This window comes from Monodon monoceros, unplaced genomic scaffold (genome assembly GCF_005190385.1).
Source record: "Monodon monoceros isolate NGI ecotype Baffin Bay Population unplaced genomic scaffold, NGI_Narwhal_1 Super_Scaffold_11, whole genome shotgun sequence".
Lineage (NCBI taxonomy): Eukaryota > Metazoa > Chordata > Mammalia > Artiodactyla > Monodontidae > Monodon > Monodon monoceros.
Window position 1 is genome coordinate 141,839,981 of NW_021703767.1, and position 25,673 is coordinate 141,865,653.

The window sequence follows — 25,673 nt, forward strand, 5'->3', positions numbered from 1 at the left end:
TCTTCTCTGATTGCTGTGGCTAAAACTTCCAAAACTGTGTTGAATAAGAGTGGTGAGAGTGGGCAACCTTGTCTTGTTCCTGATCTTAGTGGAAATGCTTTCAGTTTTTCACCATTGAGGATGATGTTGGCTGTGGGTTTGTCATATATGGCCTTTATTATGTTGAGGAAAGTTCCCTCTATGCCTACTTTCTGCAGGGTTTTTATCATAAATGGGTGTTGAATTTTGTCAAAAGCTTTCTCTGCATCTGTTGAGATGATCATATGGTTTTTCTCCTTCAATTTGTTAATATGGTTTATCACATTGATTGATTTGCGTATATTGAAGAATCCTTGCATTCCTGGAATAAACCCCACTTGATCATGGTGTATTATCCTTTTAATGTGCTGTTGGATTCTGTTTGCTAGTATTTTGTTGAGGATGTTTGCATCTGTGTTCATCAGTGATATTGGCCTGTAGTTTTCTTCCTTTGTGACATCCTTGTCTGGTTTAGGTATCAAGGTGATGGTGGCCTCGTAGAATGAATTTGGGAGTGTTCCTCCCTCTGCTATATTTTGGAAGAGTTTGAGAAGGATAGGTGTTAGCTCTTCTCTAAATGTGTGATAAAATTCGCCTGTGAAGCCATGTGGTCCTGGGCTTTTGTTTGTTGGAAGATTTTTAATCACAGTTTCAATTTCAGTGCTTGTGATTGGTCTGTTCATATTTTCTATTTCTTCCTGATTCAGTCTTGGCAGGTTGTGCATTTCTAAGAAATTGTCCATTTCTTCCAGGTTGTCCATTTTATTGGCAATAGAGTTGCTTGTAGTAATCTCTCATGATCTTTTGTATTTCTGCAGTGTCTGTTGTTACTTCTCCTTTCTCATTTCTAATTCTATTGATTTGAGTCTTCTCCCTTTTTTTCTTGATGTGTCTGGCTAATGGTTTATCTATTTTGTTTATCTTCTCAAAGAACCAGCTTTTAGTTTTATTGATCTTTGCCATCATTTCCTTCATTTCTTTTTCATTTATTTCTGATCTGATTTTTATGATTTCTTTCCTTCTGCTAACTTTGGGGGTTTTTTGTTCTTCTTTCTCTAATTGCTTTAGGTTCAAGGTTAGGTTTTTTATTCGAGATGTTTCCTGTTTCATGAGGTAGGCTTGTATTGCTATAAACTTCCCTCTTAGAACTGCTTTTGCTGCATCCCATAGGTTTTGGGTCGTTGTGTCTCCACTATCATTTGTTTCTGGGTATTTTTTTATTTCCTCCTTGATTTCTTCAGTGATCACTTTGTTATTAAGTAGTGTATTGTTTAGCCTCCATGTGTTTGTATTTTTTACAGATCTTTTCCTGTAATTGATATCTAGTCTCATAGCATTGTGGTTGGAAAAGATCCTTGATACAATTTCAATTTTCTTAAATTTACCAAGGCTTCATTTGTGACCCAAGATATGATCTATCCTGGAGGATGCTCCATGAGCACTTGAGAAAAATGTGTATTCTGTTGTTTTTGGATGGAGTGTCCTATAAATATCAATTAAGTCCATCTTGTTTAATGTATCATTTAAAGCTTGTGTTTCCTAATTTATTTTCAGTTTTGATGATCTCTGTCCATTGGTGAAAGTGGGGTGTTAAAAGTCTCCTACTATGATTGTGTTACTGTCGATTTCCCCTTTTATGGCTGTTAGTATTTGCCTTATGTATTGAGGTGCTCCTATGTTGGGTGCATAAATATTTACAATTGTTATATCTTCTTCTTGGATCGACCCCTTGATCATTATGTAGTGTCCTTCTTTGTCTCTTCTAATAGTCTTTATTTTAAAGTCTATTTTGTCTCATATGAGAATTGCTACTCCAGCTTTCTTTTGTTTTCCATTTGCATGGAATATCTTTTTCCATCCCCTTACTTTCAGTCTGTATGTGTCTCTAGGTCTGAAGTGGGTCTCTTGTAGACAGCAAATATATGGGTCTTGTTTTTGTATCCATTCAGCCAATCTGTGTCTTTTGGTGGGAGCATTTAGTCCGTTTACATTTAACATAATTATCAATATATATTTTCCTATTCCCATTTTCTGAATTCTTTTGGGTTCGTTATTGTAGGTCTTTTCCTTCTCTTGTGTTTCTTGCCTAGAGAAGTTCCTTTAGCATTTGTTGTAAAGCTGGTTTGGTGGTGCTGAACTCTCTCAGCTTTTGCTTGTCTGTAAAGGTTTTAATTTCTCCATCAAATCTGAATGAGATCCTTGCTGGGTAGAGTAATCTTGGTTGCAGGTTTTTCTCCTTCATCACTTTAAATATGTCCTGCCAGTGCCTTCTGGCTTGCAGGGTTTCTGCTGAGAGATCAGCTGTTAACCTTATGGGGATTCCCTTGTGTGTTATTTGTTGTTTTTCCCTTGCTGCTTTTAATATGCTTTCTCTGTATTTAATTTTTGACAGTTTGATTAATATGTGTCTTGGCGTATTTCTCCTTGGATTTATCCTGTATGGGACTCTCTGTGCTTCCTGGACTTGATTAACTATTTCCTTTCCCATATTAGGGAAGTTTTCAACTATAATCTCTTCAAATATTTTCTCAGTCCCTTTCTTTTTCTCTTCTTCTTCTGGAACCCCTATAATTCGAATGTTGGTGCATTTAATGTTGTCCCAGAGGTCTCTGAGACTGTCCTCTGTTCTTTTCATTCTTTTTTCTTTATTCTGCTCTGCAGTAGTTATTTCCACTATTTTATCTTCCCGGTCATGTATCCGTTCTTCTGCCTCAGTTATTCTGCTATTGATCCCATCTAGAGTATTTTTCATTTCATTTATTGTGTTGTTCATCGTTGTTTGTTTCACCTTTAGTTCTTCTAGGTCCTTGTTAAATGTTCCTTGCATTTTGTCTATTCTGTTTCCAAGATTTTGGATCATCTTTACTGTCATTACTCTGAACTCTTTTTCAGGTAGACTGCCTATTTCCTCTTCATTTGTTAGGTCTGGTGGGTTTTTATCTTGCTCCTTCATCTGCTGTGTGTTTTTCTGTCTTCTCATTTTGCTTATCTTACTGTGTTTGAGGTCTCCTTTTTGCAGGCTGCAGGTTCGTAGTTCCTGTTGTTTTTGGTGTCTGTCCCCAGTGGCTAAGGTTGGTTCAGTGGGTTGTGTAGGCTTCCTGGTAGAGGGGACTAGTGCTTGTGTTCTGGTGGATGAGGCTGGATCTTGTCTCTCTGGTGGGGAGGTCCATGTTTGGTGGTGTGTTTTGGGATGTCTGTGGACTTATTATGATTTTAGGCAGCCTCTCTGCTAATGGGTGGTGTTGTGTTCCTGTCTTGCTAGTTGTTTGGCATAGGGTTTCCAGCACTGTAGCTTGCTGGTCGTTGAGTGAAGCCGGGTGCTGGTGTTGAGATGTAGATCTCTGGGAGATTTTCGCCATTTGATATTACGTGGAGCTGGGAGGTCTCTTGTTGACCAGTGTCCTGAATTTGGCTCTCCCACCTCAGAGGCACAGCACTGACTCCTGGCTGCAGCACCAAGACCCTGTCATCCACACAGCTCAGAATAAAAGGGAGAAAAAGTAGAGAGAAAGAATTAGTAGAAGTAGGAAGGAAGGAAAGAAAAGAAGGAAAGAAAGAAAGGAGGGAGGGAGGGACGGTGGGAGGAAGGAAGGAAGGAGGGAAGGAAGGAAGAAAGATAAAGTAAAATATAATAAAGTTATTAAATTTAAACATATTAAGAAGAAAAAAATTTTTTAAAAAAAAGGACAGATAGAACCCTGGGACAAATTGTGGAAGCAAAGCTATACAGACAAAATCTCACACAGAAGCATACACATACACACTCACAAAAAGACGAAAAGGGGAAAAAATCATAAATCTTGCTCTCAACGTCCACCTCCTCAATTTGGGATGATTCGTTGTCTATTCATGTATTCCACAGATGCAGGTACATCTAGTTGATTGTGGAGATTTAATCCGCTACTCCTGAGGCTGCTGGGAGAGATTTCCCTTTCTCTTCTTTGTTCTCACAGCTCCCAGGGCTCAGCTTTGGATTTGGCCCCGCCTCTGCGTGTAGGTCGCCGGAGGGCATCTGTTCTTCGCTCAGACAGGACGGGGTTAAAGGAGCCGCTGATTCGGGGGCTCTGGCTCACTCAGGCCGGGGGGGAGGGAGGGGCACGCAGTGCGGGGCGGGCCTGCGGCGGCAGAGGCCGGCGTGACGTTGCACCAGCCTGAGGCGCGCCGTGCGTTCTCCCGGGGGAGTTGTCCCTGGATCCTGGGACCCTGGCAGTGGCGGGCTGCACAGGTTCCCCGGAAGGGGGGTGTGGATAGTGACCTGTGCTCGCACGCAGGCTTGTTGGTGGCTGCAGCAGCAGCTTTAGCGTCTCCTGCCCGTCTCTGGGGTCCGCGCTTTTAGCCGCGGCTCGCGCCCATCTCTGGAGCTCCTTTAAGCGGCGTTCTTAATCCCCTCTCCTCACGCACCAGGAAACAGAGGGAAGAAAAAGTCTCTTGCCTCTTCGGCAGCTCCAGACCTTTTCCCGGACTCCCTCCACGCCGCAAACCCCAGTCCTCTCCCGGGAGTCTGACCGAAGCCTGAGCCTCAGCTCCCAGCCCCGCCCGCCCCGGCGGGTGAGCAGACAAGCCTCTCGCGCTGGTGAGTGCCGGTCGGCACCGATCCTCTGTGCTGGAATCTCCCCGCTTTGCCCTCCGCACCCCTGTTGCTGCGCTCTCTTCCACGGCTCTGAAGCTGCCCCCCTCTGCCACCCGCAGTCTCCACCCGTGAAGGGGCTTCCTAGTGTGTGGAAACCTTTCCTCCTTCACAGCTCCCTCCCACTGGTGCAGGTACCATCCCTATTCTTTTGTCTCTGTTTATTCATTTTTATTTTGCCCTACCCAGGTACATGGGGGGTTTCTTGCCTTTTCGGAGGTCTGAGGTCTTCTGCCAGCGTTGAGTAGGTGTTCTGTAGGAGCTGTTCCACGTGTAGATGTATTTCTGGTGTATCTGTGGGGAGGAAGGTGATCTCCGCGTCTTACTCTTCCGCCATCTTCCCCTTGTCTCCGGTGTTGACTTTTGTCAAAAGCTTTTTCTGCATCTGTTAAGATGATCATATGGTTTTTATTCTTCAGTTTGTTAACATGGTGTATCACACTGATTGATTTGTGGACACTGTAGAATCCTTGCATCCTTGGGATAAATCCCACTTGATCATGGTGTATGGTTTGCTAGTATTTTGTTGAGGTTTTTTGCATCCATGTTTATCAGTGATGCTGGCCTGTAATTTTCTTCTTTTGGTGGTATCTTTGTCTGGTTTTGGTATCAGGTTGATGGTGGCCTCATAGAATAAGTTGGAGAGTGTTCCTTCCTCTGCAGTTTTTTGGAACAGTTTCAGAAGGGTAGGTGTTAACTCTGCTCTGAATGTTTGGTGGAATTCACTGTGCAGCCATCTGATCCTGGACTTTTGTTTGTTGGGAGTTTTTTAATCACAGTTTCAATTTCAGTACTTGTGATTGGTGTGTTCATATTTTCTATTTCTTCCTGGTGCAGTCTTGGGAGATTGAACCTTTCTAAGAATTTGTCCATTTCTTCCAGGTTGTCCACTTTATTGGCATACAGTTGGTTTGCAGTAGTCTCTTAGGATCCCTTGTATTTTTGTGGTGTCCATTGTAACTTCTCCTTTTTCATTTCTAATTTTATTGATTTGAACCCTCTCCCTTTTTGATGAGACTGGCTATAGGTTTATCAATTCTGTTTATCTTTTCCGATAACCAGCTTTTAGCTTCACTGATCTTTTCTGTTATTTTCTTCATCTCTATTTCATTTATTTCTGCTCTGATCTTTATGATTTCTTTTCATCTGCTAACTTTGGGTTTTGTTTGTTCTTTATTTGCTCTAATTGCTTTAGGTGTAGGGTTAAGTTTTCATTTGAAGTTTTTCTTATTTCCTGAGGTAAGATTGTATTGCTATAAAATTCCCTCTTAGAACTGCTTTTGTTGCATCCCATAGGTTTTGGATTGTTGTGCTTTTGTTTTCATTTGTCTCTAGATATTTTTGATTTTCTCTTTCATTTCTTCAGTGATCCATTGGTTGTTTAATAGCATATTGTTTAGTCTCCATGTGTTTGTGTTTTCTACAGTTCTTTTTCTTGGAGTTGATTTCTAATCTCATAGCATTGTGCTTGGAAGAGATGCTTTATACAATTTCAGTTATCTTAAATTCACCGAGGCTTGTTTTGTGGCCAAGCATGTGGTCAGTCCTGGAGAATGTTCCATGTGCACATGAGAAAAATGTGTATTCTGCTGCTTTTGGATGGAATGCTCTCTAAATATCAATTAAGTCCATCTGGTCTAATGTGTCATTTAAGGCCTGTGTTTCCTTATTGCTTTTCTGTCTAGATGATCTGTCCATTGCTGAAACTGGGGTGTTAAGGTCTCCCATTATTATTGTGTTACTGTCAATGTCTCCTTTTATGGCTGTTAGCCTGTTAGCCTTATATATTGAGGTGCTCTTATGTTTGGTGCATATATATTTACAATTGTTATATCGTCTTCTTGGATTGATCCCTTGATTATTACGTAGTGTCCTTTTTTGTCTCTTGTAACATTCTTTTTTTATATAAATTTATTTTATTTATTTTTGGCTGCGTTGGGTCTTCGTTGTTGCACGCAGGCTTTCTCTAGTTGTGGCGAGTGGGGGCTACTCTTCGTTGTGTGCAGGCTTCTCATTGCAGTGGCTTTGTCTTGTTGCAGAGCACAGGCTCTAGGTGCACGGGCTTCAGTAGTTGCAGCAGGTGAGTTAGTAGTTGTGGCTTGAGGGCTCTAGAGTGCAGGCTCAGTGGTTGTGGCGCACGGGCTTAGTTGCTCCGTGGCATGTGGGATCTTCCCAGACCAGGGCTTGAACCCATGTCCACTGCATCGCCAGGTGGACTCTTAACCACTGTGCCACCAGGGAAGTCCCTCTTGTAACAGTCTTTATTTTTTTTTATTTTTATTTTATTTTATTTTTTGCGGTACGCGTGCCTCTCACTGCTGTGGCCTCTCCCATTGCGGAGCACAGGCCCCGGACATGCAGGCCCAGCAGCCACGGTCCATGGGCCCAGCCGCTCCGCGGCATGTGGGATCTTCCCGGACCGGGGCACGAACCTGTGTCCCCTGCATCAGCAGGCGGACTCTCAACCACTGCGCCACCGGGGAAGCCCGTAAAGTATTCTTGATTGTAGGTTTTTCCCTTTCATCACTTTAAATATATCGTGCCCCCCTGCCCCCCTTGTGGCCTGCACAGTTTCTGCTGCAAAGTCAGGTGATAACCTTATGGGGATTCCCTTGTATGTTATTTGTTGTTTTTCCCTTGTTGCTTTTAATATTTTCTCTTTGTCTTTAATTTTTGTCAATTTGATTACTATGTGTCTCGGTGTGTTCCTCCTTGGGTTTGTCCTGCCTGGGACTCTCTGTGCTTCCTGGACTTGAGTGAGTGTTTCCTTTCTCATGTTAGGGAAGTTTTCAGGTATTACCTCTTCAAATATTTTTTCAGGCCCTTCTCTCTCTCTTCTCCTTCTGAGACCCCTGTAATGTGAATGTAGGCACATTTAAAGTTGTTCCAGAGGTCACTTAGACTGTCCTCATTTCTTTGCATTCTTTTTTCTGTTCCATGGCAGTGATTTCCACCATTCTGTCTTCCAGGTCACTTATTCATTCTTCTGCTTCAGTTATTCTGGTATTGGTTCATCTTAGTGTATTTTTCATTTCAGTATTGTACTGTTCATCTTCGTTTGTTTTTTAAATTTTCTGGTTCTTTGTAAACATTTCTTGTATCTCACCAGTCTGTGTCTCCATTTTTTTCCTGAGATCTTGGATCATCTTTTCCGTCATTACTCTGAGTTCTTTTTCAGGAAGATTGGCTAGCTCTACCTCGCTTAGTTATTCTTCTGGGGGTTTATCTTGTTCCCTCGTCTGGTACATATTCCTCTGCCGTCTCATTTTGTCTAACTTGCTGTGTTTGTGGTCTGTTTCTCAGGCTGCAGGAGTGTAATTCTTCTTGGTTGTGGTGTCTGCCCCCTGGTGGGTAAGGTTGGTCCAGGGGCTTGTGCAGGCTTCCTGGTGGGAGGGACTGGTGCCTGCACTCTGGTGGGCAGGGCCGTGTCAAGGGGCATGTCTAGAGGCGTGTGTGGGCTCAGGGTGACTTTAGGCAGCCTGTCTGCTGATGGGTGGGGCCGTGTTCCTGTTTTGCTTGTTGTTTGGCCTGAGGCGTCCCAGCACTGGAGCCTGCAGGCTGTTGGGTGGGGCCAGGTCTCTGCCAAAATGGCGGCCTCCAGGAGAGCTCACACTGATGAATATTCCCGGTACCTCTGTCACCAGTGTCCTTTTCCCCACATTGAGCCGCACCCAACCCCCTCCTCCCCGAGAGACCCTCCAAAACCTGCAGGTAGGTCTGGCCCAGGCTCTTATGGACGCACTGCTTTGTCCTGGGTCCTAGTGCACGTGAAGCCTTGTGTGTGCCCTCCAAGAGTAGAGCCTCTGTTTCCCCCAGTCCTGTGGAGCTCCTGCACTCAAGCCCTGCTGGCCTTCAAAGCCAAATGCTCTGGGGGCTCCTCCTCCTGATGCGAGACCCCCAGGCTGGGGAGCCTGACATGGGGCTCAGAAGTCTCACTCCTCTGGGAGAAACTCTGCGATATAATTATTTTCCAGTTTGTGTGTCGCCCCCCCCCCCCAGCAGTCTCGTTGTGGTGGCTTCTGTCTCTGGGTGTAGAATACCTTTTTTTGGTAGTTTCCAGTCTGTTTGGTCAATGGGTTTGTAACTGGTTGTTCAGCAGTTAGTTGTGATTTTGGAGTTTTCGTGAGAGGAGATGAGCTCAGGTCCTTCTACTCCACCATCTTGTCTCCAGCCAACTCCTAAATAACTGCTCAGGCACGGGGGGCAGGCAGGGAGCCGCAGGGCCAAGCCAGTGGCCAGGAACCCGGGCTCTAGCAGTGTATTTATTATTAAATTTAAGTCAGCATACTTCGCATAACATTTAGGCAGTGGCCCCCTGAGCGGTGATCTCAGAAGCTGCACAGCGAGGAGACTTGTGCTCCCAGCACATGGGTTTCCTTCTCAGGAATGGCAGGCTGGTGGCACGTCCCCTGGGGAGACACTTTGTTCCTATGTGGTCATCATTGCAGGTTCACATACTGCCAGGGAAGACGACCAGGCACAGCTCTGTGTATGTATTTGTTATTATTATGGCACATCAACATTCCCACAAGCACTAGAGGATAAACAGTCAAATCAGATCAGGACCTGCCCCCAAATTGCCAAACACAATTAGTAAAGAGAACAAGATCGGTGAGCAACTGGAGTTTTCTCCTTTGCTGAAAAATTTAGAAATCCCTGGATTTTGTAAGCCCGTTTCAGGGGATTTCCTTAATAACTGGATAAGTATTAATTCATCACCTGCTGTGTGGACCACCCTGCCTTAGGTGCCAAGGAAACAGCAAGGGGCAGGACAGATAAAGAGCAGTGTCCTACTAGAAGCTCATCTCCTGGGGGAAGGTAAAGCAGGGCAAGGGGTCGGTTGTGCAGTATCACACAGCAATGAAAACGGTGCCTGCCCCACGAGCCAGCACGGGGAATCTCCCAGCCGCCACGTGGAGGGAACAGAAGCCAGACTAGACTGCGATTCCATTCACCCAGAGTTCAAATTCGGCGGAACTAATTGATAGGAACAGAAGTCAAGATAATGGTGCCTCTTGGGGAGGAGGGTTCATCGGGAAAGGCCAAGGGTGCCTGTGGACGCCAGAACCACGGGTGCCGTGATCTGGTGGTGCTCACGCAGGCGCCCACGTGGGGAATGCATCCAGCTGTGTGTGCGTCAGGCTGTGCACACAACCCACAGCAAGTATGTTGTGTTAGTGACCTATTGCCGTGTGGCAGGCTGCCCCAAACTGAGCCACTTAAAACAATAAGTGTTACACAGTCCCTGCTGGCCACGAGCCGGGTGGGTCTGCCAGGGGCTTTCTGAGGCTGCCGTGGCGACATTGCGGGCCGCCTCATCTGAAGGCCTGACTGGGGCTAGATGGGCCACCTCTGGGCGGGCTCAGCACACCTGCCCAGCAGGCTGGTGCCACTGTTGACTAGAGGGCCAGGCTCCTGGCCACATGGACCTCCCTGGGGGCTACGTGCACGTCCCGGTGACACGTCCGCCAGCCTCCCCAGGACAGGAGATTGGGGAGAACAGGCACAGGAGGCCATGCCTCCCGCGGCCTTGTGACATGCCCTCACTGCCCTGCATCCTGCCTGCAGGTCAAGTGCTGGTCTAGCCCCCTCTCCAGGGGAGGAGACTGAAGCTCTGCTCCGCAGAGGGGGTAGGAGCAGAGAATGTTTTAAAACCACCACGCGTGTTGTGCCTCAATTTTTAAACCAGTGTATTTCCTATTTCGGAAAAAATGGGGTGGAGTGATTGATACAAAGTAATGGTTTTTAGGACACGTGTTCCCTGCTCCCTGCTCCCTGATGAGGTGACCTTGAGCTGAGCGAGCCCTGAATAGAAGAGCCCCCTGCGTGCAGGCCAGCGGAGAAGCGTGAAAGGCGAGGGAGCAGCCCGCGCACAGGCTTTGGTGCGGGCGGGGGCGGTGCCGCGGGGAGAAGGGGCGGTGCGGGGCCTGGAGAGGATCGCACGCCCGGGGGATGGCTGCGACGCCCAGGCGCCCTGATGACCGTGCTGAGCAGTGGGTCCGGCTGCAGAGGCGGAAGGACAGAAGCGGACGGGGCCGCTGCGCCCCATGCCCCATGCTCCGTGGCCCCGGCAGGCAGTGGGCGACCCTCGGCCTCCCTGGGGGCGAGGGTAGGGCGTCGTGCCCTGAGGAGGGTTAGCCTTGCCCATCAGCGGGCTCCGTGTGTCCGCCACGCCCCTCCTTTGGAGGGTCGACCTGGCTGGGCCTGTTTTTACGCATCTCGTGGGGCCCGCGTGCTCCACCTCCCAGACCAAACCCCCTCCTTTCAAACGAAGGGCAGTTTTTCCTGGAGCAGCGCTTGGCGGCGGCGGCTGGCGTTTGCCTTTAGCGTGACAAGCCGGAGCTCCGAGGTTTGTCCCCGGGGCGGCCTGGCCCAGCCCCAGGCCCTCGCCGCTGGACGCCCGTTTATGCCTGGTTTTGGCTTTGAACTTTGTAGGGCGAGGGGCAACAGGACAGGGTTTCACTGCTTCATCAGAGTCCACGTACTTTGCAGCTTGTGAGGAAAGCCCTGCCACGTGGAATGGGCGCCATATGCGCTGCCGTCTGGGCTTGGGTTTCGGGGGAGCTGCGGGCGGCCCCCAGACCCAGCTCTTCCACCCCGGCGGGCGCGGCGCCCGTGCACGAAACTGCAGAGGCTTGCTGCCTGTTTGATCCAACCTGGAAGTGTGTGTAGAGGTTCCAAGCCCCTCAACACCGAGCACGCGGTGACTCCCGCCTAGGCCATGCTCCTGGCGCCTCTCCAGACGCTGAGGGACCTTGGGCTGGGGGTTGGGAGTCTCATGCCGGCACCGTCACGCGTGTGGTCACGTGTGCTCTCGGGCCTCCGAGGGAGCGAAGGCTCGTGCCCGACAACGTCTGGGTCCCTCTGCTGCTCTGACAATGGCGTGGCTTCAGGCCCTGTTGGCCACCAAGGTGAAGGGCCACAGGCCGGCCAGAGGGACCCAGAGGGAATGGCTGAGCCCGGGGGAGGGGGCGGCGTCCCTGGACAAGTGTCCGAGAGGTGCAGCTGGTCCCCTCCAGGGAAGGAGTCTCTGTGGTGCTTTCATAACCACGCACATTCACGCCTGGGCTGCCACGGGCCACGTGCCGGGCACGCAAAGCCTGAGCGCAGCTCCTGGTTCCGCCCAAGCCCCTCCCGCGGAACCCGAAGGCTGTGCGATGTTCTCTCTCCAGGCCACTGGGCACGCGCCACTGCGAGCCAGGTAGGTCCTGTGAAGAGCCGCCCAGGGTGGGAGCTGCAGAAGGCCCTCGGCAGGGCCAGCGGTCACCTCCCCGAGAGGGGCACCTGGGCTTGGGTGGTGGCCTGAGGAGCCCCGAGGCTGGCTGCCGGGAACAGAGGTGGAGAGCACAGGCCCGAAGCAAGCCATGCCTCCTGGGACTCACGTGACCCGGGACAAGCTGCTGGGGTCTGTGCCCTGCCTGTAGCATGGGGTGACAGTAGCGTCTGCCTCGTGGGTTGATACAGAAGTCAAGTCGCGGTTAGAAGCACCAGGCATGGGCCCCGTGCGGTCGGCGATCCACCTGCAGCAGCTGTTGCTGCACTAGGCGGGGCGTGCTCATGGCCGTCTGCTGCTCTCAGACGGCTTCTGACCGGGAAGGCGCGGCAGCAGACCTTCTCATCGGCAGGGCCGCCACGGCCTCCCTCCACGGGGCGTCCACGCTGGAGTCCTGCCTGTCTGCGTCTTCCTGGGGATCGGGGGGACACAGCCACGGCGCGGGAGCATCTGGCCCTTCCCTGCAGCAGCCCGGCCCCTCCCTGGTTGCTGTGGTCCAGTGGCTGTGAGGCTCCTGCACCCACACTGCCCATCAGATTGGAAGGGCTTCCCCACCGGAAGCGTCCTTGCCCCAAACCCCCGGCACTTCCCTGAGACAATGCAAGATGCCGCAGAAATTCTTCTCTCGGGAGCCGTGGTGGGGTCGCGGAGAGCGGGCAGGGCTTTCTCAGGGGGCCAGCCGACCCTCTGCCATGCCATGGGACAGGAAGGGCCCCGGACCCGCTGGCGGCAGTGTCCTCTAGGCTGCCGGTCGTGGGGACCACACCCAGTCACATGAGCATCTGGGAGAAATTCTCAGCTCCCCCAGCGTGCTGGGTCCAGGCAGAGTGAACTTGTCCGGCAGCTCTGAGGCCTCCTCCGAGGGAGAGTCCAGTGTGGAGGCCCGGTTGGTGCAGCGCTGCGGCTCTGGGCGGATCAGCGCCGCGGGTGCGCAGAGCCCTAACGGGCACTGGGGGTTGAGTGGGCGGTGCAGTGACCGCGGGCCGCAGGGTTACAGACCGAGGGCGTGTCAGGCGGGGCTGGCAGATGTGGCAGGAGGCCCAGGCCGCTTTTCCAGCGAAACCCACCAGACGTCTGGGCTGAGCTGACGGCCACCTCCTGTCCGTGGGCCTGCCCGTGGCTTCCTGCCGGCTGTGCCCGAGCTCCGCCTCTGCCGGCGCCCTGGCAACCTTGCTTGCTCTGCTTCTGCTCTGTGGGTCACGGTCGTCTGGGGCTGCGTGGTCAGGGCATCCCAGCGGGAGTCCCACTTGGAATACATCAGTCAGCCACATCTCAGCTGTGTGGCGCTGGGCACCCAGCTTAGCCTTTCTGAGCCTCTGGCCCCTCGTCTATAAAATAAGAAACATACTCAACCTCACCGAGTTCTTCACAAGGTTGAATGGAGAGCATGTGTAACGCTTGATATACACCAGGCATTTAATAAGTGGTAAATAGTGGCCTTCTTTTTTGGTAGACTGTAAGCTCTTTAAAAAAAAAAAAAAATCTTCTTCCTCTTTTTATAAGCACCTGGCACAGTGCCTGGGACATAAGTAGGTACTCAGTAAATGTTTATTTGAGTCAGATGAATTACTTTTAGCATAAACAGATATTTCTCAAATTCTGTGTCCTATTTATTATCCCCTAAAGAACTTTAGCCATGTTTTGACTTCTGTGGTCTTTTGAGGGAAGAGCTGGAACAGACGTTCACCCCGAAGCGGGGGGGTGGGCAGAGACTCACGTGCTGCCAGAGCTCCTCGGAAATCTTCCCGTGATTTCCTGCCCTGATCTGATGGAGGCCGCCGGGCCAGGCTCGCTTTGATGATCCAAACGTGGTTGTTTTCTTCCAGATTCTGAGAATCTGCACCAGGTATACCCCAGAGCAAGACACCATGACGTTTTCGGACGGCCTGACCCTGAATCGAACCCAGATGCACAACGCCGGGTTCGGCCCCCTGACCGACCTCGTGTTCACCTTTGCCGGCCAGCTTCTGCCTCTGGAGATGGACGACACGGAGACAGGCCTTCTCAGCGCCATCTGCTTGATCTGTGGAGGTACCACCACCTAGAAAACTCTCGTGGAGGGTCCGTGAAGAGCAACTCACACTTGTAATTTTTGGGAAATTCCTCATCTCCACTTTGGAGTTACTTTGCATGGAAAAGGACATGTGGATAAAGCCGGGCATGCATGCTTAGATTTCGTTGCATTTTTCAATATTTTTGTTAGTTAAATAAAGGCATTTGGGGTTTTTCTGCTCTGAAATCCCAAAATGCTATTTCTCCAGTTACCACAGTTGCTTTTTTAAAGGTAGGATTAGACTGTTGTAACATAAGTTGCCCTGGGACATTTTTAGGATGAGCCAAGGAACTTGCATGTGCTGTTTGCTCTTCAGGGGCTGAGATTACAAGTCATTGTGTTGGCCCCCTACCATCCTTGGGAGGTCTCGGGTGAAATATGGTTCTTCTTTGTAGTGACCCCTCCTGGCTCACGGGAGGCCGAATCATGTGTGGTTAATGAGTTAACTGGCATCAAGTAGGGGGCTGATTGACTGTGCCTTTTTAACCATCCTGCTCAAGGTTTCCTTTAATTCAGTTCAGTAGTGACACCTCCTGGTCACGAGAAGTAATTCTCTGCCGGGGACAAAAGCAACCAGCCTTCAAAATGTGGACAATCATTTTCAAGTATCACTGCTTAAGGCAGTTGCACGCATCTTCAGATTCGTTTATGTGACTGAATCATCAAATTAATAAGGTTACGATATAGTGGAACCAAGGAGGGAGGGGAACTGGGCAGAACTCTAGCCTGCAAATGCGTAACTCTTTCTGTCCTGATACTGATTAATACCTTACTCCTGGAATCTAGACCGTCAGGACCTTGAGGAACCAACAAAAGTAGATAAGCTACAAGAACCATTGCTGGAAGCACTAAAAATTTATATCAGAAAGAGACGACCCAGCAAGCCTCACATGTTTCCAAAGATCCTCATGAAAATCACAGATCTCCGCAGCATCAGTGCTAAAGGTATGTCCGCCGCGCTGCGCTCCCCCACCAGGCGGGCTTGCGGTCCTGACCACGCTGTGTTGCTTTTTAAAACCCTGTGTTTTAATTGCGGATGTTTGATAGTAGCTGCCCTTCTGCTCTTACTCTGGAATTCATTTCTCATTGGAATCAAAAGGAATTAAATAGTACCTGCCCTTAAAAACAGTAAAACCTCAAGTCTTACCCTACTCAGTGATCTCAGTAGATTAGGAGAGCTTTGAAATTCAGATGACTGAGTGATTAGAAACACTGTTTCCAGGAGAGCATACTACATGACCGGCATTTTAAGTTTCTCGTTTTGTACATTTCATTCCAGCTTTCCATACATGCTCTGGTTTGTGTAAACTTGATTCCAGTTTTTCCTGAACACCCAAACCTCAAGAAAAAATGAGTAGTGCTTAGGGTGACCGTGACTGGTTACATCAGTGTAGCCGTTGTTCTCTCAGTGTGTAGGCAGATTTAACTTCTGCACCTCTAAGCAAAGGGATTCTTGCCTTCCTGAGAGGTGTAACAATTTTTCCCTCGCGATCTCCAGTTAATATGACGACTGGAGCAATTACAGAAGTGCCTGGAGCCACATGGCAGCCGAGTGTGAGAGCAGGACATGCGGTTGTCACTCCCCTTCCCTGAAGGCCTGGTGAGCCAGGGAACAAACTCGGCATTTCAGGAAGTGCCTAGCAGCACAGCGAACGTGTTTGACAAGGAGTTTCAATTCCTGAGCTCCTTCTAAAAGTGAGACCCTGAGTTCATCCCTAGCCTGGGATTAAGTGTAGAAGTCACCAGTCATGACCACTGTCAGTCACTGTGACGTCTCTGATTTTATTTTTTAACATCTTTATTGGAGTATAATTGCTTTACAATGGTGTGTTAGTTGCTGCTGTATAACAAAGTGAATCAGCTCTACGTATACATATATCCCCATATCCCCTCCGTCTCTGATTTTAAATCCGCGAGGCTGTGGAACTTCATACTGCCCCTCCCTGTACCTGGCTGGACAGTGCTAACAGAGCGGACACGTTCTGTAACCCGCATCGTCCAGTGGCCACCAGCCACACGTGGCTCTCAGGCCCTTGAGATGGGGCTGATGCGCCGAGGCACGCTTTTCCTTCGGGAGTTAACCTAGCAGGTGTAAACACTCGTGTGTACATAGCGGCCACCCTCCTGGGCAGCATGGTGCTACATCGAGTGGGTGATCTCGTTCGCCACACGTCTGTTTCTCAAGTCCCTGCCTGCACTTGTGGGGAACTGCTCTCCTTTCACCGTCTCTCTTCAAGATATACTCTTTCTGGTCTCTTACCAGGAGCTTCTCTTTGCAAATTTGTCGAGTAAATATATACTGATACTGTTTCCTAAAACTGACAGAGGTGTGGAGTTGTCACATTTAAGTATGTCAGCCTATCTCTGCTGCTCTTCTGCAGATGAAGTGGAAATGTTTTAATGGTGTCAAATTAGGAGAGCCTCTGGGAGGCCCTGGTAGCACAGTTTTCACCCACTGTTGTTAAAGTAGATGAAAGTTGATTCCCTGGTTATCACCTTGACTCCGTATCTCTACCAGATTTCTCTGATCTCTTTTGAAAAGGTGCAGAACGTGTAATTACCTTGAAAATGGAAATTCCTGGCTCGATGCCCCCTCTCATTCAGGAAATGCTGGAGAATTCTGAAGGACATGAACCCTTGACCCCAAGCTCGAGTGGGAACACAGCAGAGCACAGTCCCAGCACCTCGCCCAGTTCCGTGGAGAACAGCGGTGTCAGTCAGTCACCACTGCTGCAATAAGACACTTTCTAGCCACTTCCAACATTCCCCAGTACCTTCACTCCTGGGATTTAAAATGCAAGGAAAAAACATTTTTACTGCTGCTTAGTTTTTGGACTGAAAATATATTCAAACTCAAGAAGGACCAAGAAGTTTTCATATGTATCAGTATATACCCCTCACTGTCTTACCTAGAAGTACAAACTTTTTAAATTCTAAAAATCAATCAATCAGCCATTTCATGCAACCGAAAACCAGTTAAAAAGCTTCTATTCTCCTCTGTGAACACTCAAGATTGCATGGCAAAGACCCAGTCAAAATGACTTACCCCTGGTTAAGTTTCTGAAGACTCTGTACATACAGAAGTATGGCTGTTCTCTCTCTCCTTTACGTTTGGTGCTTTCCTTTTGTCTTGCATACTCCAAATAACCAAGACACCAAGGTTATGAAACAGATTACTGTACATGTCCAGTTAAGAAAGGGTCAAAAAGATAATTCTCTTGCCTTCGCAGATCAAGACGTCAAGGTAAGGAAATGGGACTGTCGTACAGTGTGGCAAGATAAGGCTAAAGGTGTTCTACTTTAGTTAGTGTAGAAGCTTGTCCTTGCTCTCTGGATGCTCTCAGACCGCATCTTTTCTTTCATGTTGCCCAGTGAAGTATATGACAAATTCACTGCACTAGCAGAAGAGAATTCTGTATCAGTGTAACTGCCAGTTCAGGTATCAAATGTCATTTGTTCAATTGTGGATGTCACTTTAAATTAAAAGTGGTTTATTACTTGTTTAATGACATAACTACACAATTTTTTTTTAAAAGATACATTTTTACAGTAATGATAGCCTCCAAGGCAAACACTTTTCAGTGTTAATGTAAGTTTTTGTTTACCTATTCACAAGCCATTAGGGAGGCTTCATGGGATAATGACGGGCTGGTCTCTCACCTGCACCGTGTAACTAACTCTGTATCCTTCCTGATTCCCGCTTGATACTGGGGGGCCTTTGCGTTGCCTCCCCAAAGTCACCGGTAGAGAATCTGCGTCCTCTGGCCTGGTTCAGTCACTACAAACAGAGTGGAGGCTGGGGTGGAGTGGTTAACAGACCCAAGTGTCTGTCAGTTTCTTAGTTCTCATTTAAGCACTAGTGGAAAATTTTTTTTTTTTTTGATATATTAGCAAGTCTGTGATGTACTTTCACTGGCTCTGTTTGTACACTGAAATTGTTTAACGATGCTTCTTTCTATGTTCATATACTGTTTACCTTTTTCCATGGAGTCTCCTGGCAAAGAATAAAATATATTTATTTTAAAGGTGTATGAGAGCTTTTACTGCACGTTCACCTTCAGTAAAGAGACAGAGAACACAGTTCCATTTTTAATGTTTAAATTTCATTTCAAAAAGCAGGTCTGTAGTCTGCAATCAATCAGTCAATCAATCATGACAATTAAAATCTGTGCTAATGCACAACAGTCTATAACAATTCTACAAGCCAATCAGACAGTACATGACATTTCAATGAGTAAAAAAGAGCATAAAACTGTATGTGTAAGAACAAAATGTTAAAAGGCCTACCACAATAATAAAAAACCGTCAATTACATCGTCACATTAAAATAAGCCAGATGTACAAAAGTCTTGAGACAGAAAAGACAAAAGGGACAACACAAGTTATCTGCTGAAAACTGTTTTCTGTGCTCTGTGGGCACCTAATTGAACATCGCAAAATCAACATCATCTTCTTCATCAGACTCTGCAAAATATTTTACTTCTTTCCTAGCCCGGCCGGTCCGCGGCAGAGAAGGTGGTTCAGAAGTGAAGTCTGATGGGAAGATGTCCACATCTGAATCCTGATCGAAAGATGTTTTCTTCGGTTTCTAGACATTTTTTTTTTTTTTTTAAAAGAGATTTAAAACCCCGAAGTTGGGGGGGGGGAGAAAAGACTAGTGTTAAAAAGAATTATTATTCCTTATACTTCACTTATATTTGGGAAATACTACCAGCAGTGGTTCTTTTAAAAGCAGAACTGTAATGCTACCTCAAGTGTGAAGCCAGTTACCTAATCATTTTCATGAAGGGATAATGTGCCACCTTGGTGATCTCATGATACCACCATTACTTATTTCTGTCTAAACGTGTGTTACCCAGCAAATCTGCACAATGCACAGATGAGTTAAAATTCAAGTTGTCTTATTGGTAAGTACCTATCAATTCATAAGAGGAAAATAAGACTTATGGACAGTATGTGTAGTGCACGCAGGAAGTGTTTATAAAAGGCAGAGGAAGGTCACCAGGATGGGCCACAGTCACAGCAGATGACTGGATGGAAAACGTCAGTGTGGAGAGCACCACGGAGCCAAAGTCATCTGTTCGTGTTTTTTTAAGTTTTAAAAGGAAGGGGGAGAGAGAGAGAAGGGTGGCATTTGATGTTATTAATTTACCTTAAAGGGATAGTGTACTGCTGGAGAAGGGTCAGACAAATTGGGAAAAGTAGCCACAGTCAAATGAATTCAAGTTAAAAAGAATCAAATCAGTCCTGGTCAAATAAATTCGAGTTCAAAAGAAATAGCCTTAATTTGGTCTGGAAAGTAATACTTTAGGGTAGCATGTAACTTCTGCCACTGCAGGCCGTGGAAGACTCAAGCAGGCTGATTTATGCCACCCTTTATCCAAGAGGTGGTGCCGATTATATAAATTTTACACGTGGATAATTTTTTAACCATATACAAGCCCCCTATATCCGGATAAGACGTGCTAGGCTTAAATCTGTTACAAGACATTACAGTAACAAGCGAACTAAGCCAATTACATAACATTCTTAAAACTGTGTATTAAAAAGATGCTCCTAATTACCTTGCTTGTTCTAGAGGTTTTCCTGCCAGGGTTATAATCACCTTCGTTTTCAGAGCCAGATGCTTTCCTCTTCTTTGCCCCTCGGCCTTTACCTTAAAATGATACAAAGGGGTTTTTCTCCCAAGGTTAATCAGTGCAATATAAAAAGTGTCAAAGCATTATACTTTTACTTCTTTGGCATGCCCAGTTGGTACTGCAATCCTGATCTCTTACTGTGATTAACATAGAAACAGTGTGTCAGCATCATTTCAGTTCTGGGGTTGACATGAGTAAGGAGTATTTCACCAATACATTTAAATTAGTTGGAAAGTGCTGGTGACAAACTTTAATGACCAAACCCCTAATGCATAAAAGAAACCTTGGCATTTTGCACAGGTGGTACTTGGCCTGAAAAGAAAATCTCTTAGAAGAGAATTTGTTAAATTGTATGCGATGAAAAAAATTAGTTTCTAATTTGTCATAGACCAATACTTCTAAAAATATAGCATGAATTACTAGAAAAGCAAGACATACTTTCTTATTAGCACACATTGTAAAGGTCTGGGTGCTTACTGTAACTTCTCCTGCCACACAGCAGTGACAGCCAGTTGCATATCCCATGTTAAGTAGCACAGCCCTACACTAAATTCCCCAGTATTAATCACGAGACCATCTGTCAAATCCATATTCCTTCTCAGACTAGAGTCACCCCATGCGGCCTATTTTTTTTTCATCCACCTAATCTTGCATGCTCATCACTGGAGGAGGAAGGGGAGAAGGTAACATGTAAACGGTCACCAAATGTTCTCCATCCTACAGTGATGCCAGAGAAAGAGAAAAAGTAAACGGCAATTCTAAATTTTTTAAACTTTAAGAGCTATGACTGATTGTACTAGTTAAGAAAAGATAGCCTAAATGGTCTTGGGATGTCATACTTGATCAAATGAATCAATGAGATGGCACTATTGAATTTATAAAGGTTTCTAACCATGCACAGCCTAAGTACCAACCTCCCTAGTCACTATGTTTCTTTTCTGCCCCTTCGGTTCCCTGTAGGTCTGCATCTCCTTAACCCAACCAACGCTTTAAGAAATAAACACGTTGATGAGAGTATCTATCAGTTGGACAAAAGACTGAACAGCTACCCTTAGAGAAATCATGTCTTACATATTTTTTTAAGCATCTTTAAGGACTTTGTAGATTCCAGAGGCAAAGAGGAGACAGCAGGGAGAGGAGCTGGTGCTGTGCGCTTGCAGGGGCCCTGAGGACAGCTGTTTCAGCTCCCACATGAGGACAGGGCTCTGGTCTAAGGGTCCCCGCTCCAGCCTCCGCCAAGGAGTCTCACACTTTAATGAGGACCTCCCCCCCACTGCCTTTTATAACCACTTCCAGGGAGTCCGCTGCAGGGGGTCTCTGAACCATTCTTTGGTAGCAAGTTGCTGACTTACTTGACCTCTTTGCGTCTCAGTTTCTTGATTTGTAAACAGAGTGGACTAAATTGCTGTATTTCCTTTGGACTCTAATTCAGCACTGATTCTTAGAACATTGCTTACTGAGGAGTGAAGCAATTTAAAATAAAATAGGTACCCAGTCTCTCTAAATTCAGTTAGTAGAAGAGACTAAACACTTGCCACATGGAATATGCTAGAGGGTTATACAAAGATAATCCTCACCTTTGGGTGCTGTTGTCTTCTTTGGAACGCCAAATTCGGAATCCGAGTCAGAGTTTACAGTCTCTACTTTCTTCTGTTTGGGAATTCTCTTGGGCTTGGGGGCTGTATCTAAAGATGGTTTTCCTATTAAGCAAATTTCCATTTCATAGATCAATGTGATAGTCTTACAACAATTCAAGCTGGAGTGAGTCCTATAACGATGGAATTTCTTACTGCTGATATGAAATTGAGTAGCCTTAAATAATAAAATGATTTCTCTCCATTTGGTGCCAGTGTAAAGGCAAACAACTGCTCATACGTGACAAAATGGTTTTTATTTTTCATAATTTGCCTTTTGATAATTGAGATATTTTAAATTAACAAGGGCCATTAAAATGAATTAAGCAATAACTTTTAAAAAGCAGTAGTAAAAAGACATTAATGATAACGCCAAGTATAACCACATGTTAAGTTATAACTTTTAAAATGTTTTAGAGAAAAAAAAATTATGGGACCCTCAAATACCATGAATAGAAACTTCACTTCCATTCAGAGGTTGAAATCAGACTTGGTACTTTTATGTGAAAAGAAATATGAAAATTCTAGGTAAGTGGATAATAGATCCAAAGGCCTTTATTTTGATGAATTTTGTTTTTAAAGACCTTGCTTCATTTATACAGTCTATGAAAATTGATAAATCAGCCTTTACTTGTGTGATTAGTAAAACCTAATTTGAAAAAAAAGAATGTACTGAATTAACCACACTTTTCTATTAAAAACACCCACGCTCCTTATATGGGAAACGTGATCGCGATCCAATACACGGTGCTCAAGGTGAGGCCCCTTGTTGGAACAGCAGGAGCGGCCCGCAGGCTCTGTGGGCTTTCCTACCGCTAGAGCCACGGGGCAGCCCCCGGCAGGAGTGCGGGCTCCACACGTGGGGAGGTGCAGTGACGACCCTTTCTCCTGGGACGTTTCCAGGCCTGCAGTGTTAGGTGGCACTGGCGACGCTACCGGGCGGGTGTAGGTCAGGTACGTGCATCCTCTGAGCCCATCTGCTGTGAAGCACTGGAGCCACAGGACAGGAGTGGCTGCGCATGCTGGCCTTTCAGTTAATGCTAAGCTAACTCGTTAGGTCTAATGGGGGTGAACAGCCTGATGAAGCAAACGGGCTGACACGTTCAGAGAGGGAAAGGGCTCCCCAGTTTTCAGGGTGGTTGTAAGATGCTCATATCAAGATGATAAAAAGATGCTTAAAGGGGAATTACAGGGCCCGTCTCAGTTTGCGTTCTCCAGAAGCAGACCCCACCTGATCCTAACGCAAAGACTCAAGTTAGGAGTGCCCACTTGGGAGGTACAGCAAGGCAGTGCAGAACGAGACAGTGAAGAGAGGGCCGGGTAATGGGAGGGTGTCGAGCTGTCATCACTCTGGAAGCTTCACCGTGTGAGGAAGCGGAGAGCTGGCATGAAACCCGAGCAAGCTAACCTGAGGGGCACGAACCCTGAGAGACGTGCAGACCAGCTTTCCTCAGTCATGGGTAAAGGGTGGCAGGCACAGCAACAGAGAAAGTCCTCAGTAGAGAAAGACAGACCATGGCCAGGGCGGGGCTAGAGGCTGGAGGGCCAACCAATTTCTCGCCACTGCCCCAGTGTGTTCAGAACAGCAGGGGCTTTTACTGTTGTTCTGCTGCATGCAGTACCTGTGTGTCTACAATGGTGGGTGTCTGTTGTGCGCTTCCAAGATCCTGAAGGGACATTGGATCCATACTGTTGATTTACTTGCTGGGTAAGTGGTGATTATCTTTTAAACCCAAAGCACTAACACTGACCTCCTTCAAGGTGTGTGCCTCAGTACCAGTAACAGATTCATGAATCAACTCCAATCAACTTATTCATAAACAATCTAAGGTTACAGAAAAGAAAGCTGCATGATTCACAAACAACAAGAGGCCCAGACTGAGCTGAGCGATGGCTCCCAGGAGGAGTTAAGGCATGGCCTACACAGCTGAGGCAGGCAACTGCTATCAGCACAAACTCTCAGCCTACTTCACAACCCAACAACTAACTACAGCACAGCTTTACCAGAAAGCTGTCTTTCCATATCAATGCATGGGGTTATAATTACAGCAGCTTTAAAATGAAGTCTTACAGACATCTGAATAATTACCTCACATGGTTAGAAAACAAGAGGGATTTTCCTCATACACATTTATACTTCATACCTATTTTCTATTGAAGTCCTAGTGCAAATAGTTTCAAATTACATTGTTTCCTTTAACCATCTCTGTATGTTTTATGCGATGCTTAACAAAATCAAATACAAGTACATACCCTTCTTAGCAGCTACTGTTTTACTTGGAACTTTTTCTGTTTGTTTCAGACCAAATGATGGTGAAAAGACAGAAGCAGAATCTTCTTCATTACTGTCAAATTTAGCTGAATCTAAAAATTACAGGTTTTTTTTTCAGTAAAGAGATTCTATAAGGACCACTTAGTAGTAAAACTGATTCTTTTTACTGATGACATCTTTTTAGCTAGATAATAGATCTTGTAAGTTTCTATTTTGTGATATCACAGTATACAAACAGCGGAAAATAATATAACAATGTTATATTTCAAAAAAGTTACTCTGTTGTAGAACAACATAGAAACGCATACAGTAATAAAAATTCCTAATAGTCCCAAACGCTAATCATTTAAAACATAACTGACCAATTCAAAAATAAATACTGACGACTTATTTTAAAATGAGACATTAAAAAGTTCTCACTGTGATTATTTTAGCATCTACACATCTAATTAACCATTTCAGGAATATCAGTAATAATGTTCATCAACTTTACGTCATTAAAGGTTAATTGAAAAGGCATGTAGGCTTACCTTCAGTTTACTTTTACACTCAATTTAATTAATCAATACCTCCCTCCATCCTTCCCCCACTCAAACCAAAACAGGGACTGTTAAAATGGCAACTTGGATGTGAAAGTTTTATATAGCTGTTTTGACATGCTTTCAAAACTGCATATCTATCAATACTTATAGAACCTGTACCACATCTATCTACATTTATGTGTGTATTTAAAAAATGGAAAACAGTAACTCAAATGTAACTAGGTTGTTCTGACCTTAGAAATTCCACACACAGAAATGTAGGCAATAAAAAAGTATGCACACTGACTAAATTTGCTTCTATGAAGGTTCTAGTCTTTCAGCTACTGGGGTTCAGTAAAACAAATCTGCATATTGGTACACTTGTAGCTTTAAAAAAAAAGCTGTCATATATCCATCACATTGCCATGAAAATTAAATTTTGCTCTTCCAGAATTTCTCTGTCTATACTTTTTTCTCTCCTTAAAACACTCACACTCCCCCCACTATACACACACACACACAGGTTTGCATCTGCTTCTCCACGTAAATGCTTCCATAATGCTGATTTTGACCAATCAGTTGGGAATCACCTCAGGAAAACTAAATAAACCTTATTACACTGGGGAAAATGTAAAAAGAAGGTAAGTTTTTTACTCATAAAAAAAATCCATAGCAATAATACATAAGTAACTAAGAAAAAGACTAAATGAGCATACCATCTTCTGACTTCTGAGAGTATGAAGGAAATGAGAAGAGATTCCCGTAATCCTGACCTTTGTCATGGGAAGACTTTCTAATAGAAAGAAAAATTAAACACAACAATATAATGTAAGTATCTGGTTTCAACTTTGACAATTTATATATAATATGTACTGCAGGATTATAATTACAGAACAAAATTTTAGTTCTCTCATTTGTTTCCCTTTGCTAAAGACAGGGCAACCAAACTCCTTCTCTCTCATAAGTGTAAGTGTCCATGCATACACACAGAGACACCAGACAAACCAATGATTTAACAGAAAAGCAAAACTTTAAAGTTATTCAAAATATCACTAAATTTTATGGTTGACAGAACCTCTTCAGAATTTAACATCAGTAAATTATTGGCAAAAATCCCAGAAGAAGGAATCTCCATCAGAAGAGGCAATAATCTGACTTCTAATACTTGACTGCTTGTGGTTAAAATACTTCCTTAAAAATCTGAAATAGTTCACAGACTTCACATCCTACATGTTATGTGTTCACACTCACCAGAGGCAAGAAAAAAATCAAGGCCAAAGCTAGGGAGGAAAATTAAACCTCTCAATTCTAAAGATTTAATAACTTTTCTCTGAACCAGGAGTGGTCAAGCTATGTCCCGTATGCCTGCTGCCTAATTTTGTAAACAACATTTTACTGGAACACAGCTACGCTCGTTCACTTACATATCACTTATGGCTGCTTTCCTGCTACAAGGGCAGCACTGAGTAGTTGCAACAGAGACCATATGGCCTGCAAAGCCTAAAAGATTTACTATCCAGCCCTTTATGGAAAAAATCTGGCAACCCGTGCTCTCAACTATAGCAACGGTTATGTAAACAGCTGTAATATTAAGCAGATATATTACTTCACGAGAAGGACCTGGCCTAGGATGGAG

At 45.8% G+C, this 25,673-nt stretch overlaps 2 protein-coding genes across 7 annotated transcripts in view; one reads left to right on the forward strand and one right to left on the reverse strand.

The window, feature by feature from the left end:
- Positions 1-18,306, forward strand: part of RARB (retinoic acid receptor beta) — a 190,048-nt gene extending 171,742 nt beyond the window's left edge. For 3 of the 4 annotated variants that reach the window (XM_029213603.1, XM_029213604.1, XM_029213606.1), the window contains exons 6-8: positions 13,745-13,949; positions 14,758-14,916; positions 16,514-18,306. In XM_029213603.1, the coding sequence (XP_029069436.1) occupies positions 13,745-13,949; positions 14,758-14,916; positions 16,514-16,710 (561 nt within the window). In that variant the 3' untranslated portion in view covers positions 16,711-18,306. The remainder of the gene's footprint in view (positions 1-13,744; positions 13,950-14,757; positions 14,917-16,513) is intronic. The other variant, XM_029213602.1, reaches the window with a different exon arrangement.
- The window catches only part of TOP2B (DNA topoisomerase II beta), a 66,720-nt gene continuing 59,015 nt past the window's right edge, over positions 17,969-25,673 (reverse strand). For 2 of the 3 annotated variants that reach the window (XM_029213599.1, XM_029213600.1), the window contains exons 32-36: positions 24,754-24,830; positions 23,498-23,608; positions 21,188-21,310; positions 19,536-19,627; positions 17,969-18,559 (exon numbers count right to left, since the gene is read on the reverse strand). In XM_029213599.1, coding sequence (XP_029069432.1) covers positions 18,392-18,559; positions 19,536-19,627; positions 21,188-21,310; positions 23,498-23,608; positions 24,754-24,830 — 571 coding nt within the window. In that variant the 3' untranslated portion in view covers positions 17,969-18,391. The remainder of the gene's footprint in view (positions 18,560-19,535; positions 19,628-21,187; positions 21,311-23,497; positions 23,609-24,753; positions 24,831-25,673) is intronic. The other variant, XM_029213601.1, reaches the window with a different exon arrangement.